The sequence below is a fragment of the Schistocerca serialis genome, chromosome 4 (assembly GCF_023864345.2).
Source record: "Schistocerca serialis cubense isolate TAMUIC-IGC-003099 chromosome 4, iqSchSeri2.2, whole genome shotgun sequence".
NCBI classification, from domain to species: domain Eukaryota; kingdom Metazoa; phylum Arthropoda; class Insecta; order Orthoptera; family Acrididae; genus Schistocerca; species Schistocerca serialis.
The window spans coordinates 583,333,223-583,350,041 of NC_064641.1; the positions used below are offsets into that span (position 1 = coordinate 583,333,223).

Genomic DNA, 16,819 nt, shown 5'->3' on the forward strand with positions numbered 1-16,819 from the left:
GTAATGACCGAACGAAAATACGAACAGGATTTGCTGTCTTACTATTTATCAGCTGAAGCGTACCATATCACACTCCCATACTGACAACACGGCTACGGGCTACCGAGATCCTACAAGTTTTTTCGATTTCTGTCAGTGTGTATACGGACGCGACGCGACTGGACGCACCGGAAGTGATGCGTCGCCCGATGTTTAGTAATCTTTGTTCCCGCAGTGGTATCCTACAGACGTCATCAACCGTTAAAAACATTAACTCTGGTAGTCCACAGAGATCTCCCCCACATATGCGCTCAGGAACCAGACTAAATGTGGCAAAAATTACAAAAAATACTCATACAGAGAACTTACAACGTGTCGACTGAGGTCACAAACTAGTTATCATTTATGTAAGACTGGGCTATATTTTATGAAAACTCGCGGTGAAAAGTTGTTGACCAGTACGTGTCAAAACGCACATACGCTTGACGAGATATTAACTGCCACCGTATGGCGATTTGTTGCAGGCGGCACGATGAGTTCTGACGCCCCGCCGACAGAGCAGAAGCAGCAGCCGCAGGAGCAGGAGGAGAAGACGAACGAGGAGGAGGAGCAGAAGAAGAGCGAGGACAAGAAGGAAATAGAGGACGAGGAGCGCGAGCAGATGCTGAACGCGGAGAACCGCGACCGCGACGGCGGCGGCGGCGGCGCCGACGGCCAGCAGCCGGAGGTGGGCGGCGTGCAGAAGATGCGGCGCGTGCTCGAGGAGTCCGACCACGAGCCGCAGTCCGCCGGCAAGAAGAAGATACCCATCGGCGGCATCCGCATCCCGGGCTTCCTCCGCAGCCGCTCCCGCGAGAAGACCAAGGTCAGGCCCGCACAGTGCTTGTAGTTGCCACTCCTCGGTTACGATCTAGATCGCTTTATTTCAAAGATGATCTGTGTTTTCATAAGTATCAATATATATACCGGGTGATCAAAAAGTCAGTATAAATTTGAAAACTTAGCTGAGCGCTAAGTCCGCGGCTGGCGCGCTGCCAGGATGGCCTTGAGCCGCCTTATCGGCGGGGTCAAAGGTCAAGCGCTCGGAGAGCTGACGCAACATGCTGTTGCATACTCTATGTCGACAGATTCTAGATGTACCCTTGTCCGGTTTTCAGCTACGCTACAGATCAATTTATTTATGGAAATACAAAGTACAGTCTCCAACAAATTTTGCATATTCACATGTACCTTTACCTTTAATACAAATAAGTACAGTCTCATTTACAGATATCTTAGGTCTATTACGTGTACACAAGGAAAAGGGTGAGGGTGAAATATATGATGATTTGCCAAAGTCTTTATTTGCATTTTCACAAACATGGTATGTGCGGTAGGCAATGACGTCACGATCGACGAAGCTTTCCAGTCCTGATACATTGGCTACACCTGTACCACCTCGTACAATTGCGACAGTTAGCCACTCATTACAATGCGAAAATGTATCATTCAGATCAATACTGAAGTTCAGTCTACATCCACAGAAGACAGCGGGTCCATCTAGTAATGAATGTACAGCGACAGATTTTATAGTATTCTTCTTCTTGTCAGCAGCAGATGTAGTCATTTCAACGTCTTCAATTGTTTTGTAGATTGTCTGTCTTGCACGACGACGATATCTTCTGTACAGGGTGAGTCGCGTAAGACGTAACAACCCCATTATTCCGGGGGCGATTGCACGTATCGACAAGCGGTGTTCGGCGAATCATAGTCGACTATGGAGCACATACTTTGGTACATGCACAATAATCACAACGTTTATATTGACCGAGATAATGAGGCAAGTACATGTTTTTTAAATGGGACGCTTTACTTTTTTTACCATCATTGGAACGCTCTGGAAAAGACGCGTATAGTTATGTAACGCATGTTGCTATTGTGATTCAAACTTCGCTTAAAAGACGCTGCGAAATATTATACGATTGAAGGTCGAGGCGATCGGAAGCGGCTGCAGACTATAAACACGCCTCGCGCGACCCGCGGGACAAGTTGCCGTGTTCTATGCAGCATGCACGGCCTACGCTACGTAGGTAAATCCTCATCCGCCCTCTTTTAAGCAAAGTTTTAATCACAATAGCAACATGCGTTACATCACTATACGCTTCTTTTCCAAAGATGAAAAAGTATAGCGTCCCATTTAAAAAACACGTACTTGCCTCATTATCTCGGACAATATAAACGTTGTGATTATTGTGCATCTACCAACGTATGTGCCCCATAGTCCGTATTGATTCGCCGAAAACCGCATGCCGATACGAGCAATCGCCCCCAGAATAAAGGGGGTGTTACGTCTCACGCGACTGACCCTGCATATACATAAAACTGGTACACGTGACTAATATCGTGTAGGGCTCCTGCGAGTACACAGAAGTGCCACAACACGGCGTGGTATGGACTCGACTACTGTTTTAAGTAGTGCTGGAGCGAATTGACACCATTAATCCACCGGGACTGTCCGTAAATCCGCGTGAGTACGAGGGGGTGGAGATCTCTTCTGAACAGCATGTTACAAGCCATCCCAGACATACTCAATAATGTTCACCTCTGGGGAGTCTGGTGGACAGCGAAAGCGTTTAAACTCAGAACAGTGTTCCTCAAGCCACTCAGTAGCAATTCTGAACGTGTGGGTGTCGCATTGTCGTGCTGAAATTGCTCAAGTCCGTCAGAATGCAAAAAATGGCTCTGAGCACTATGGGACTTAACATCTGAGATCATCAGTCCCCTAGAACTTAGAACTACTTAAACTTAACTAACCTAAGGACATCACACACATCCATGCCCGAGGCAGGATTCGAACCTGCGACCGCAGCGATCGCGCGGTTCCAGACTGAAGCGCCTAGAACCGCTCGGCCACTCTGGCCGGCGTCAGAATGCACAATGGGCATAAAAGGATGCAAGTGATCAGATAGGATGCTGTCAGAGTCGTATCTAGATGTATCAGCGGTCCCGCATCACTCCAACTGCACATACCCCACACCATTACAGAGCCTCCAACAGCTTGACCAGTCGCTGCTGACATGTAGGTTCCTCGGATTCATGACGTTATCTCCATACCCGTACAAGTCCATCCGCTCGATAAAATTTGATAAGAGAATTAGCCGACCCGGCAACATGTTTCCACTCATCAACAGTCAAATGTCTGTGTTGACGGGCCCAGGCGAGGCGTAAATCTTTGTGACCCGCAGTCATCAAGGGTAAACGAGTGGGTCTTCGACTTCGAATGCCCATTACTATGATATTTCGTTAAATAGTTCACTCGACCGACACTTGTTGATGGCCCAGCATTGAAATCTGCAGTAATTTGCGGACGGGTTGCACTTCTGTCACGTTGAACGATTCTCTTCAGTCGTCGTTGGTCCCGTTCTTGCAAGATCTTTTCCCGGCGCAGCGATGTCGGAGATTTGATGTTTTACCGGATTCTTGATGTTCACGGTACACTTGTGAAATGGTCTTCCGGGTATATCTCCACTTCATCGCTACTTCAGAGATGCTATGTCCCATCGCTCGTGCCCCGACTATGACACTACGTTCAAAGTCACTTAAATCTTGAAACGTGCCATTGTAGCAGCAGTAACTCATCTAAATATTGTAATTATGTGTTTGGGGGAATGCATTTATCTAGATATCATATTGAATTGACTAACATTGCAAGATCACAGGTTAATGTAAGCGCGAAATAAACCATTGCAAATATATAATGCTCGTACATTAATAACCGGTGTAACCAGCAGACTCTTCAAAGCAAGCATGCAAACGTGCGTGCATTGTGTCGGACAAGTGTTAGATATCGGTTTGTGGGGTGGAGTTCCATACCTGTTGCACTTGGTCGATAAATACAGCGCCGGTTAATGCTGTTTACGGATGACGATGGAGTTGTCCTCCGATGGTGTCCCATATGTACTCGGTTGGAGACAGATCTAGCGATCAAGCAGGCCAAGGCAACATGTCGTCACTCTTAGAGTATGTTGAGTTACAACAGCGGTATGTGGACGAGCGTTAACCTGTTGGAAAGCTCCCCCTGGAATGCAACAGGCCGAATCACCAACTAACGTACGAAATTAGAGCCAGAGTACATGGGATACCCACGTGAGTGTTCCTGCTGTCATACGAAATCTCACCTCAGACCATAAATCCAGGTGAAGGTCCAGTGTGCTTACGTTGCAGGGGGGTTGGTTGTAGGTCCATAACTGGCCTCCTTGTAACCAACACACGACCATCACTGGAACCGAAGCAGAACCAGCTTCCATCAGAAAAGACAACAGATCTTGCCCCAGCCCTACAATGAGCTCTCACTTAACATCACTGAAGCCGCAAATGTCGTTGATTTGGGGTCAGTGGAATGCACACTACAGTGCGTCTGGCTCAGAGCTGCCCTTGAAGTAACCGACTTGTAACGGTTCATTGTGTTACTGTGGTGCCAACTGCACTCAAATTGCTGCTGCAGATGCAGTACTATGCGCCAGAGCCATAAGCCGAACACGATGGTCTTTCCTCTGGGTAGTGCCACATGGCTGTCTGGAGCCCGGTCTTTCGAGACGGTACATTATCCCGGCCACCGCTGCCAGCAATTATGTATAGTGGCACATTCCTGCCAAGTCTTCCTACAATATTGAAGGAACATGGAGCTTCTCGTAGCCCTATTACACCATCTCGTCCAAACTCAGTGAGATGTTGAAGTGGCGTCTTTGGCGCCTTAAAGGCATTCTAGATTGACATCAGTTCACCAAGTCCAATCTGAAAGATAACAAAGGCTCATGACCGTTACAGCGTGTATTTAAAGCAAACCTCATTTGATTAAAATGAACGATGCATTTCGACCCCTGGCGGCTCATCTTCATTTGCTTTGACAGGCTGCATCAACTTTACATTTCGTTTAATTCCGGGCTAGGTGCCAACTTTTTCATCTCAGAGTAGCAATTGCACCCTACGTCCTCAATTATTTGCTCGATGTATCCCAGTCTCTGTCTTCGCCTACAGTTTCTGCCCTCCAAAGCTGCCTCTAGTATCATGGAAGTTATTCCCTAATGTCTTAACAGATGTCCTATCATCCTGTCTCTTCCTCTTGTTAGTGTTTTCTATGTATTCCTTTCTTCGACGATTCTGCGGAGAACCACTTCATTGTTTACCTTATCAGTCCACCTAATTTTTAACATTCTTCTGCAGCACCACATCTCAAATGCTTCAGTTCTCTTCTGTTCCGGTTTTCTCATAGTCCATGTCTGACTGCCATACAATGCTGTGATTCCAACGTACATTCGAAAAAAACTCCTTCTTCAAACTAAGAGCTATGTTTGATACTAGTAGACTTCTTCGGGCCAGGAATGCCCTCTTTGCCTGTGCTAGGTAAAAGAATTCCTTAACTTCATCTACTTCGTGATGACCTATTATGAGGTTAAGTTTTTCGCTGTTTTCATTTCTACCGCTTCTTATTACTTTCATCTCCCTTCTATTACTCCAACCAACAGGTCCTTTCAAGAGGATAGCAATGTCATCAGCGAAACTTAACATTTATATACTTTTACCTTGATCTTTAGTCCCAATCTTGAACCTTTCCTTTACTTCCACCATTGCTTCTTCAACGTATAGACTGAACAGCAGGAGCGAAAGACTACATCCTTGTCTTACACCATTATCTGTGCGCTTCGCATTTGATCTTCTACTCTCATTGTTCCCTTTTGGTTCTTGTACAGATGTATAATACTCGTGCTTCCCCACAGCTTGTCCCTATTTTTATCAGGATTTCAAACATCTTGCACATCGCTTTTTCAGTATCGACGAATCCTATGAACGTGTCTTGATTTTTCTTCAGTCTTGCATGCCTTATCAACCGCAACGTCAGAGCTGCCTCCCTGGTGCCTTTAACTTTTCTAAAGCCAAACCGATCGTCATCTAACAGATCCTCAATTTTCTTTTCCGTTCTTCTGTATATTACTCTTGTCAGCAACTTCTATCTGTGAGCTGTTAAGCTGATTGTGTGATAATTCCCGCGCTTGTTGGCTCTTGCAATCTTGGGATTTGCGTGGATGACGTTTTTCTGAAAGTCTGATAATATATCGCCAGTGTCATACGTTCTACACACAAAAATGGAATTGCTACCGCCCAAGTATTTCAATTTCACCAAACCAGTCCGTCCACAACCACACAAGCAGCACGAGTAGCAAAACACCGGCTGCCGCTGTTCTGGAATAGACGATTGTGATCTTTGTATCACCCGACTGCCCACGTGCGGTGCGGTGCGTGCACGCATGTCAGGCAGGGGAGGGGGAGTGGGTGCGTGGCTGGTCCCACCTCGTTGTAGGCTGCCCTTTGTGTCTGCCCAACGTCGTTTAATCTCCACTGCGACGACTGTGAGTCAGAACACTGATTGTAAAAGCGCGTGAGGGCGTTCTGTATGCGCTCGTCACACGTGAAAAAGCCTTCTTGACGTCCAGACCAACTGGTTACAGGACTCGACGATAGCGCTTATTTCGTGCCGATATGCTTTGCTGCACTTCCGTAAGCTAAAGGATTGGAGTATCAATCAGATATTGTTTGACTGACAAACGTTCCACCACAGAGGGTCTGGACTGTCAGAATCACTCAGAAGGTGAGTTCACTGTAAAACGTAAGAGAAAAATTTGAGAAAATGAACATTATTGTGAAGAAGCGATGCTAACGGCTTGTAAAGTCGTTGAACAATCATGGTTGCTCACAGCTATATTACTGAACTTATTACACAACCAGTTTCTGTCATAAACAGACCATCCTCAGTACAATACCCGTTATGTTCTTCGCCACAGATGAACTGTACCCTATATGTGCACCTCATTTATGGTTAAATGCAGGTATTAGTTTGTGACATGATGCTAGACAGTGGTTACGAGTTGCCATACATCTGATTACGATTTTACAATACTCTCGAAGTGGCTCTGTTTATGACTCAAACTGGTTGTGTAATAAATTAAGTAATACAATTGAGCGTAAACGTGATTTTTCAACAAAGAAAAAAACTGATACAGGCATATAATAATATTAAAGTAGTAACAACATGAAGACATGCTGAAAATTTTTCGGCCTGGTAATGAAAGACCGTGTTTCAGGCAAAAAGAATTATCTCTGTTTTTGACATAGCCCTCTTCGGGGAAAATTCTTTTTTGCGAAGGTGTTTGCATTGAGCAGATGAAGCGACTGCCATTACCTCCATACTACACACAAAAGGTTACCGTCCCCAATTTTCTTTGGAAGCGGGAACAGACGAACGTCGGCGGGTGCCAAAACTACGGAATAATGTTGATCACACAGAAAAGATTGATTCATATCATTCATTTTTCCAATGGCCATAACATATTTCTGGACTGTTTCATTCTACAGGCCTTTCCGAATGTAGTTTTCCATCCCAGTGGTCCAGAAGACACGCGTATAGTTCACCAGCGTTTGCTTTATCTCGTGCATGGTAATCACCAAGAACAACTCCTTTTTGCAATCTAGAAAACTTAGCCTTTCCTTCGGTGCAGAGCAAATCGCTCACACCCACTGCTATTTTGTTTCTGGCGCGACCTGATCGTTCCATATCTCTTTCCGAACCGTCTAACCATATCCCCAAAAACTCTTTGACGCATTTGCTTTTGGTCAGCAATCAGAAAATGTGGCACTCATCTTGCACAAAACTTCCTGTAACATGCACCACATTATTTGACCTTTTAATCAACGATCGTCAAATACAGTAATCACTCGATTATCCACAGTATTTGGGGACTTGAAAAACGCGGATAATAGAATTCTGCGGATAAACCGCAATTCAGGTACACGGTAAAGTATTAAGCTTGTTCGAAAATATAATTAATTACAATACCATATTAAAATCGTTAACTAATTTTTATAGTAAATGCAACTTTAATCTCACAATACACGTGAAAATTCGGTACTTGCAACGAATACAGAACAATCCAATTTCACATTACCTTATACTGCTGTACTTTGAAACCAAATGCAGTCCAGCTCATTACATAGACCATCTTCACAAGTAAAGCCACGACTGAAATCATTCGCCCATTTTTTTGACTGTTTAAAATGACGGCGCATGCTCTTCATGAACTTCCACCAAATTTGAATGAATTTCTGTTGAGGATAAACTGCTTCAAAAATGTTCGCATGGTGTCCCACTTTATTCACTTGTGCAAAACTCCCATAACACGTCTAGCTTCCAAGAGCCCAATTATGTAGGTCAAGTTCACACTTGAGCTACATTATTGTGCAACATGTACCAATATACACTCCTGAAAATTGAAATAAGAACACCGTGAATTCATTGTCCCAGGAAGGGGAAACTTTATTGACACAGTCCTGGGGTCAGATACATCACATGATCACACTGACAGAACCACAGGCACATAGACACAGGCAACAGAGCATGCACAATGTCGGCACTAGTACAGTGTATATCCACCATTCGCAGCAATGCAGGCTGCTATTCTCCCATGGAGACGATCGTAGAGATGCTGGATGTAGTCCTGTGGAACGGCTTGCCATGCCATTTCCACCTGGCGCCTCAGTTGGACCAGCGTTCGTGCTGGACGTGCAGACCGCGTGAGACGACGCTTCATCCAGTCCCAAACATGCTCAATGGGGGACAGATCCGGAGATCTTGCTGGCCAGGGTAGTTGACTTACACCTTCTAGAGCACGTTGGGTGGCACGGGATACATGCGGACGTGCATTGTCCTGTTGGAACAGCAAGTTCCCTTGCCGGTCTAGGAATGGTAGAACGATGGGTTCGATGACGGTTTGGATGTACCGTGCACTATTCAGTGTCCCGTCGATGATCACCAGTGGTGTACGGCCAGTGTAGGAGATCGCTCCCCACACCATGATGCCGGGTGTTGGCCCTGTGTGCCTCGGTCGTATGCAGTCCTGATTGTGGCGCTCACCTGCACGGCGCCAAACACGCATACGACCATCATTGGCACCAAGGCAGAAGCGACTTTCATCGCTGAAGACGACACGTCTCCATTCATCCCTCCATTCACGCCTGTCGCGACACCACTGGAGGCGGGCTGCACGATGTTGGGGCGTGAGCGGAAGACGGCCTAACGGTGTGCGGGACCGTAGCCCAGCTTCATGGAGACGGTTGCGAATGGTCCTCGCCGATACCCCAGGAGCAACAGTGTCCCTAATTTGCTGGGAAGTGGCGGTGCAGTCCCCTACGGCACTGCGTAGGATCCTACGGTCTTGGCGTGCATCCGTGCGTCGCTGCGGTCCGGTCCCAGGTCGACGGGCACGTGCACCTTCCGCCGACCACTGGCGACAACGTCGATGTACTGTGGAGACCTCACGCCCCACGTGTTGAGCAATTCGGCGGTACGTCCACCCGGCCTCCCGCATGCCCACTATACGCCCTCGCTCAAAGTCCGTCAACTGCACATACGGTTCACGTCCACACTGTCGCGGCATGCTACCAGTGTTAAAGACTGCGATGGAGCTCCGTATGCCACGGCAAACTGGCTGACACTGACGGCGGCGGTGCACAAATGCTGCGCAGCTAGAGCCATTCGACGGCCAACACCGCGGTTCCTGGTGTGTCCCCTGTGCCGTGCGTGTGATCATTGCTTGTACAGCCCTCTCGCAGTGTCCGGAGCAAGTATGGTGGGTCTGACACACCGGTGTCAATGTGTTCTTTTTTCCATTTCCAGGAGTGTAACTAAAATAAGAAGTCATGTGCACCAGCGTCATATGTGAGGCAGACTGATAACTCCCCACCTTTCCCTAGTACAATTTATGGTAAGCCTACCTGAAACTCCACAACTCTTCTTCAAAATTACGTATATTGGGACGTGCATAGCAGCATGAGTTCAGCGCCTTCAAACCTCGTCGTTGACTTGTGCTATGTGACAGTTTCCTCCTAAGAGTTGCTTTCGTGTCGTCGTCTTTAAGGAAGGTTTTCCGATTCTTCTCCAAGAGAACGACTGATACAATCATTGTAGATTTCGTAGTTAACGTTTGTCGCTATGATGTTCTTCAGTCTTAGCACTACTACAACAATAACACTTTTATTTCTGATATGCTCTGGAAACATTCAGACCCTCATTGTACTGTATACAGTGTGTGCTTAACCATTTACGACGACTACCAAGAAAATCCTGAGGTATTTTAAACTGATAATATCATTTTACAACATTAAATACCGCAAAACACCTAGTTACACATGACACAACACTGACTTTCAAGAGTGTTTAGACACCTCTGGATATCAAACAATGTATAAGATCACAGATGAAGTGTTCTTGAACAAGTGGAATATAAAATTATTTACATTGATCGCAAATTGAATTAAATTTATTATAATGATCAATAAATTTTGTATTGATGATTAAAAATGCATACTCCATAAACTTGACCAAGTCTTATAAATGATGTAGAATAGAATAATTACGTTGCCTAATCATGCATTGGCAGCAGCCACGAAGCTCCAGAGATATACGATACACAAAAAAAACACTCTGCGTACAGTGAGTAATTAACACTCATGAGATTAAAAAAAAACTCGAAAGCGAAGATTTAGAGGACATAATTAAATTATGTAATTTTACTGTTTTGTTTCATTGGATGAGTTGCTAACTATCTTCTTTTCCATGTTTTTAGGGGTCACAGCCGTAAACACATAGATCTCCAAATCTGTAGTCTCAGAACTTTCATTACAGTTAAAAAATGTTCTTCACTATACTGCTGTCATAGATAGTACATGAGTGATTTAAATACCACCATAACTGAATTTGACATGGTGGCATTACAAATCGTAACTGTACAATCTATAACAAATGACTGGCGTCCGTCGTATCCAAGTAGTGAGGATTACATTGCATCAGCAGGCCGCGATATGGACACAACTCCCGGCCGCTTTAAATAAACACACAGCAGGCGTAAAACAGTTTGCATAATTATATGAAACACTCCTTAACGTATCATTATAGTATTAGATAACTACTTCGCTTTGATTAGGATTTTGGTTTGGATATAACTGGTACTATAATTTATCGACTTGCAACTTCCGGGATGAAATCGCTAGAACGTGTTCCGCAACAATCTGAACTTTGTTCCGAGCACCGCGTAAAAAAAGAAAAAAATGTATTTGAATCCAGTGGTATGCGAAAGCTTCACCTCCGGCAGTGATTTTTTAATATGATAAATGCCATGTGACATCGTTCGGCGCACATGTTCAAATGCAGTCTCCTTGTAACTGACTGGTTGAGTCAGTTCACAGCTCGGAGGAACGAAGGGTATGGGACCATAGCTGTATTATAATCAACGTCCATGTTGAATATAACTTTAATTACAGTGTATAACACCTCCACTAAGATCAGTCTTTTCCACGTTAAAAATGATAGAAAATATTTCGAAGTGTATCTAGACTGAACAAAACCATTTTTTCAGACTCGTCATTTCAGTCCTTAGAAAAGGATCCCCTTCATTTGAAGGATGTTGAACAGAAAGTCACACTTCACTCTTAGCTGCCGGTGTACGATGCGTAGGTATCAAATTTTAATTAGCACCTCGAAAAGTTCAAGCTGCGACCATGAAGCTCGGTGTTAGTCTTTCTCTATACACTGACCCTTCAAAGCGACACATTTTTGCAGTTGCAAGACTTAACAGTACCCTAGGTTGTAGAAGGCTCCATTTTGGCTGTTCAGGAAATTTTCGACATGGAAAGCCGTCATTCTGTAAATGGCTGCCAAGCAACACTTTCTTCATGCGAGGAACGAAAAACATGTCACTGAGTGTCATCTCAAAAGAATACGGGGAGCGAAGCAAAATTTGACAGGCTAGAGAAGCAGCATATATGGCTCTCTTGTGCAGAATGGGTTGGGTTGTTTGGGGGAGGAGACCAAACAACGAAGTCATCGGTCTCATCGGATAAGGGAAGGAAGGGGAAGGAAATCGGCCGTGCCCTTTGAAAGGAACCATCCCGGCATTTGCCTGGAGCGATTTAGGGAAATCACGGGAAACCTAACTCAGCATGGCCGGACGCGGGATTGAGCCGTCGTCCTCTCGAATGCGAGTCCAGTGTGGTAACCACTACGCCACCTCGCTTTTTTTGTTTTTCGTTTTTTTTATTGATCTCATTTTGTTCTATACTGTTAGTTGAATTCGTTCGTGGCGTACGTCCGATGACGCCCGTTCAGGCTCTTCGTTGATCCGTTCACTCATTTTTTTTATTATAGAGGGCAGCTAACCCTCTGACCGAACACGCTGAGCTACCGTGCCGGCAACACGGTGTACAGAATTAGCCTTGGCGTTGTCGTGTAGCAAAATAATCTGTTAGAATGACACCATAGCATTTCCAAAAAAACTTCCGCTGATGATTGAATGTTAGCTCTTTGTGGTCTGCGCCGCCAAAACATCGTGTTGCTTCGGTACACTTACGCCTACGCAAAGAGGTCCGTTGCAGCGTTGTTCACCTTGAAATTCAGGAAGCTAATTACGGCTGCATACTCCAATTTACTTTTGGAATACGCCATTTCGTTTAGGCTGCCCTTGCAGCGTGCTACGGTAATGTGCCGTGGGGAACATAGGAAAGGTTTTCGGGGTGATTACTAACACTTTATGAGTGCTCCAGTGATGTTGATTACAAGGTTTTGCGATAACACGGCAGCAAAATCTTTAGCGCCCGACTAGCCTCGTGAAATCTTACGTTGCCTGTCGATGAATGTTAAGTATTCCTAACTGATAATAGCGATAGAATGAAGCTGAGTGTAGCGGCAAGGGTTGACCCTTTGATTATGGTGGCGATACAAGTTAATCACCCAGAGCATGGAAAAATGGGTTGATTTATTGCAAAACTGGCAGACGAGATCAGTAAATACACCGAGATGACTCAAGTCTTTAGCGCCCGACTAGCCTCGTGAAATCTTACGTTGCCTGTCGATGAATGTTAAGTATTCCTAACTGATAATAGCGATAGAATGAAGCTGAGTGTAGCGGCAAGGGTTGACCCTTTGATTATGGTGGCGATACAAGTTAATCACCCAGAGCATGGAAAAATGGGTTGATTTATTGCAAAACTGGCAGACGAGATCAGTAAATACACCGAGATGACTCAAGTCGTGGGATACCTCCTTTTTCCCGACGTTGTGTAGCAACTCGATATGGCGCAAACTCAACAACTCGTTGGAAGTCCCCATCAGAAATACTGAACCGTCCATAACTGCGAGAGTGTTTAACGGTGCAGGAATTTGTGCATGCGCTGGCCTCTAGGGATTCACGTCGTGCGTTCTGGATGGCCAAATCATTCGCTCGAATTGTCCAGAATGTTCTTCATACCAGTTGCCAACAACTGTGGCCCAGAGATATGGCCCATTTTCGTGCACAAAAATTCCATTGTTGAATGGCTGAAAATGGTCTCCAAGTACTGGAACATAACAATTTCCAGTCAGTGATCAGTTCAGTTGGACCAGAGGCCCCAGTCCAGTCCATGTAAACACGGCCCACACCATTATGAAGCCACCAGCAGCTTGCACAGTGCATTGTTGACAACCTCGATCCGTGGCTTCGTGGGGTCTGCGCCACACTCGAACGCTACCATCAGCTCTTAGCAACTAAAGTCGGGACTCATCTGACCAGAACACGGTTTTCCAGTCGTCTAGGGTCCAACGGTCATGAGCGTTGCAGGCGATGTCGTGCTGTTAGCAAAGGCACTCGCATCGGTCGTCTGCGGCCATAGCGCATTAACGCCAAATTTCGCAGCACTTTCCTAACGGATGCATTCGTCGTACGTCCCTCACTGATTTCTGCGGTTATTTTTGGCCGTGTTGCTTGTCTGTTAGCACTGACAACTTGATGCTGCTGTCGGTCGTTAAGTGAAGCCTTTCGGCCACTGTCTTCCCTTAAGTTTAGTAATCTAGGCACACTCTTGACTCCATGGATCTCGGAATATTGAATTCCCTAACGATTTTCTAAATGGAATATCCCATGCATCAAACTCTACCTACCGTTTCGCGTTCAAAGTCTGTTAATTTCCGTCGTGCGGCCATACTCACGTCGGAAACATTTTCACATGGACCACCTGAGTAAAGATACTACCGCCACTTAATATCTGCACGTCGCTATTCCACAGCTGTTGTCGTCTCAGTGTAAATGCTGGTGGTGGCCGAACTCAGTGGCATGAGCTTCTCGCAGCGGTAAGAAGCCGATGGCCACACCGCCACAGATGGTCGCGTTCGGTGCAGCGGGGAGCCGTGCGGGGCTGACAGTGAGCGCGCCTCGGCTATTACAGGTTATTGAGCGCTGCTGCGAGGGGGAACCGTCAAGAGAGCTGTGGCGGACAATGGCACCGCTCACTGTACGGCGGTCGGCGGTGCAGCGCTTGATCGGGGTGCTTTGCAGTGCGTAATCCTGCACAGACTACTATTAAAATGTCATACGGCCAGATTATCTGCTACGGGTGAAGAATTCCCGCAAGAGCATGAAGATAACTTGCGCCAAGTCGGTCTGTGTGATAACAAACAATAGGTGCAACAGCTCTGTTTGGTAGCGTAGAATCGTAAGGCAGCGCCGGCCTGGGAGGCCGAGCGGTTCTAGGCGCTACAGTCTGGAACCGCGCGACCGCTACGTCGCAGGTTCGAATCCTGCCTCGGGCATGGATGTGTGTGATGTCCTTAGGTTAGTTAGGTTTAAGTAGTTCTAAGTTATAGGGGACTGATGACCTCAGAAGTTAAGTCCCATAGTGCTCAGAGCCGTTTGAGCCATTTCGTAAGGCAGCCAAAAGTGAACGCCGCATAAATCTCGTATTTTCGTTATCCTGTCTACCAACTCTGACTTGTCTTGGAAAACAGTAGTTCCTTCGTCAGTATTATAGTGAGGGATTCGCAGGCACTGTTGAAGTACCTGCAAAGGCACTTACGGATTGGTCACGAGACTGTCTTCTCTCCAGATATACGCTAATAAGGAAGAAAGTAGTCCAGTCGACGTTGTGGCCATAAGAATCGAGTTCAAACATGGACAAGAGATAGTGGAAATGGGCTGTGGCCTCACTGAACATTAGGAAAAGGATTACAACCTCTTTCAATTCCCGGATAAAGGTGAACTCTATTTCCTTTAAAGTAGGAGTCTAGTGAGTTATCCACTGTCGAACATCGGTCTACAGATATACGAGGTATAGACATAAATTTTCGATAATCACCTCGAAAAAAACAACCGTCCACCATGAAACTTACAGTCTTATTTCTTTTCTGTAGGTTCCTCCTTCAATGTGACACATTCTTCTCAGTGACTGATGACTAGTGGTAGACCTTAGTTGTAGAGTTGCCTTTTCAGATTCCTCTTTAGAAATCATCACGTCGTCATTCTGAAAATGCCTTCTACTCAATGGTTTCTTCATCTGAACAAAGAAGGTGAAATCAGAGGGTACTAATCAGGAGAATACGATGGAGAAAGTGGTGGAAGGGGGGTGCGGGATGCAAAGTTTAGAACCCAAAAAAGGAGCATGTGTGACGGAGTGCAGAATGGGCTGGGCCGTTTTGGAGTTACTTGTGAAGAAACAGTCACGATCTCAAAATATCATTTATTTAAAATGACCGGTTTCGGCTCATACAATTGGCCATCTTCAGATAGACTGTACCGTTTGCTGGAGCTGGAGAAGTGCTGAGCAGTTATCGTCTTGGCAACACACGAAACCGGTTATTTTAAAATGATATTTTGCTATCGTGACTATTTCTTCATAAGGAAGTATCACAAGTAAGATTGCTGACGTTCTCAACCATGCTGGTTAAGGAGAATAGGACGTCAAACAGGCCGACATGGAGCAGGAGAGGCACCACAGGACATTTTAATTTCCACTGTCTATACTTTTACGAATAAATTCATAAAACTTTGTCAGCATGACCAGGAAGAATTCAGGATTCACACTTATAGCAGTGGAAGTTCAAAAACATAACAAAATAAATTTTTTTACATGTGAAATTTCATCATTTTTTCGCTTACTATTGGCTACATTTGTTGCTATAGATGCATTTTTCTTCACAAGTAGGAGAGACTGTTTGATGAATTTTGCACAGCATACAAACCATACATACAGGTGTATGAAACTGTAGAATTTTCCAAATCTATTAAAAACTGTGGTAAAAATTGAGATGATTAACTACGAAATTTGATTTTTTTCTAAACATAAAGTTTAAAACGTAACAGCTCATTCATTTTTTCATAAATTAAATAGATTCTAGAGTTTCAGACACCTGTAAGTACGGCTTGTATGCTGTGCAAAATTCACCGAACAGTCTCTCTTACTTATGAAGAAAAGTGTAACTATAGCAACAACTGCAGCCAATAGTAAGTGAAAAAATGATGAAATTTCACATGTAAAAAAAAATATTTTGTTATGTTTTTGAACTTCCGCTGCTACGAGTGTGAATCCTGAATCCTTCCTGGTCTTGCTGACAAAGTTTTATGAATTTACTTGTAAAAGTATAGACAGTGGAAATTAAAATGTCCAGTGGTGCCTCTCCTGCTCCAAGTCGGCCCGTTTGACGTCCTACTCCCCTAAAAACCCGTTTTAGAGTATTGGACCAAATACGCCCACTTGGACAATTTTCCGCGACACTTGGAGGCTCGCGTTACCTCGTCAGGAGATTTCGATAGCATGCTGCTGTGAAGTTTCGCCGTTGCGAGTATAATCTGTTAGGACCACACCATGGCAGTCCCAAAAAACACTCAGTTCAGCGTGTCCGAAGGTGGTTGGATTTTTGAATTTATCGGCGGTGGTGAATGCACATGCTTCCAATGCTCGCTTTGTTGCTTTGTCTCCGCGCCATATCGATACACCCAGCACTTATCCA

The 16,819-nt window shown here is 45.2% G+C and overlaps 1 protein-coding gene across 3 annotated transcripts in view; it reads left to right on the top strand.

The window, feature by feature from the left end:
- LOC126475332 (neurotactin) overlaps positions 1-16,819 on the top strand; it is a 347,318-nt gene that overhangs the window by 215,923 nt on the left and 114,576 nt on the right. For all 3 annotated transcript variants that reach the window (XM_050103122.1, XM_050103121.1, XM_050103120.1), the window contains exon 2: positions 504-844. In XM_050103122.1, coding sequence (XP_049959079.1) covers positions 512-844 — 333 coding nt within the window. In that variant the 5' untranslated portion in view covers positions 504-511. The remainder of the gene's footprint in view (positions 1-503; positions 845-16,819) is intronic.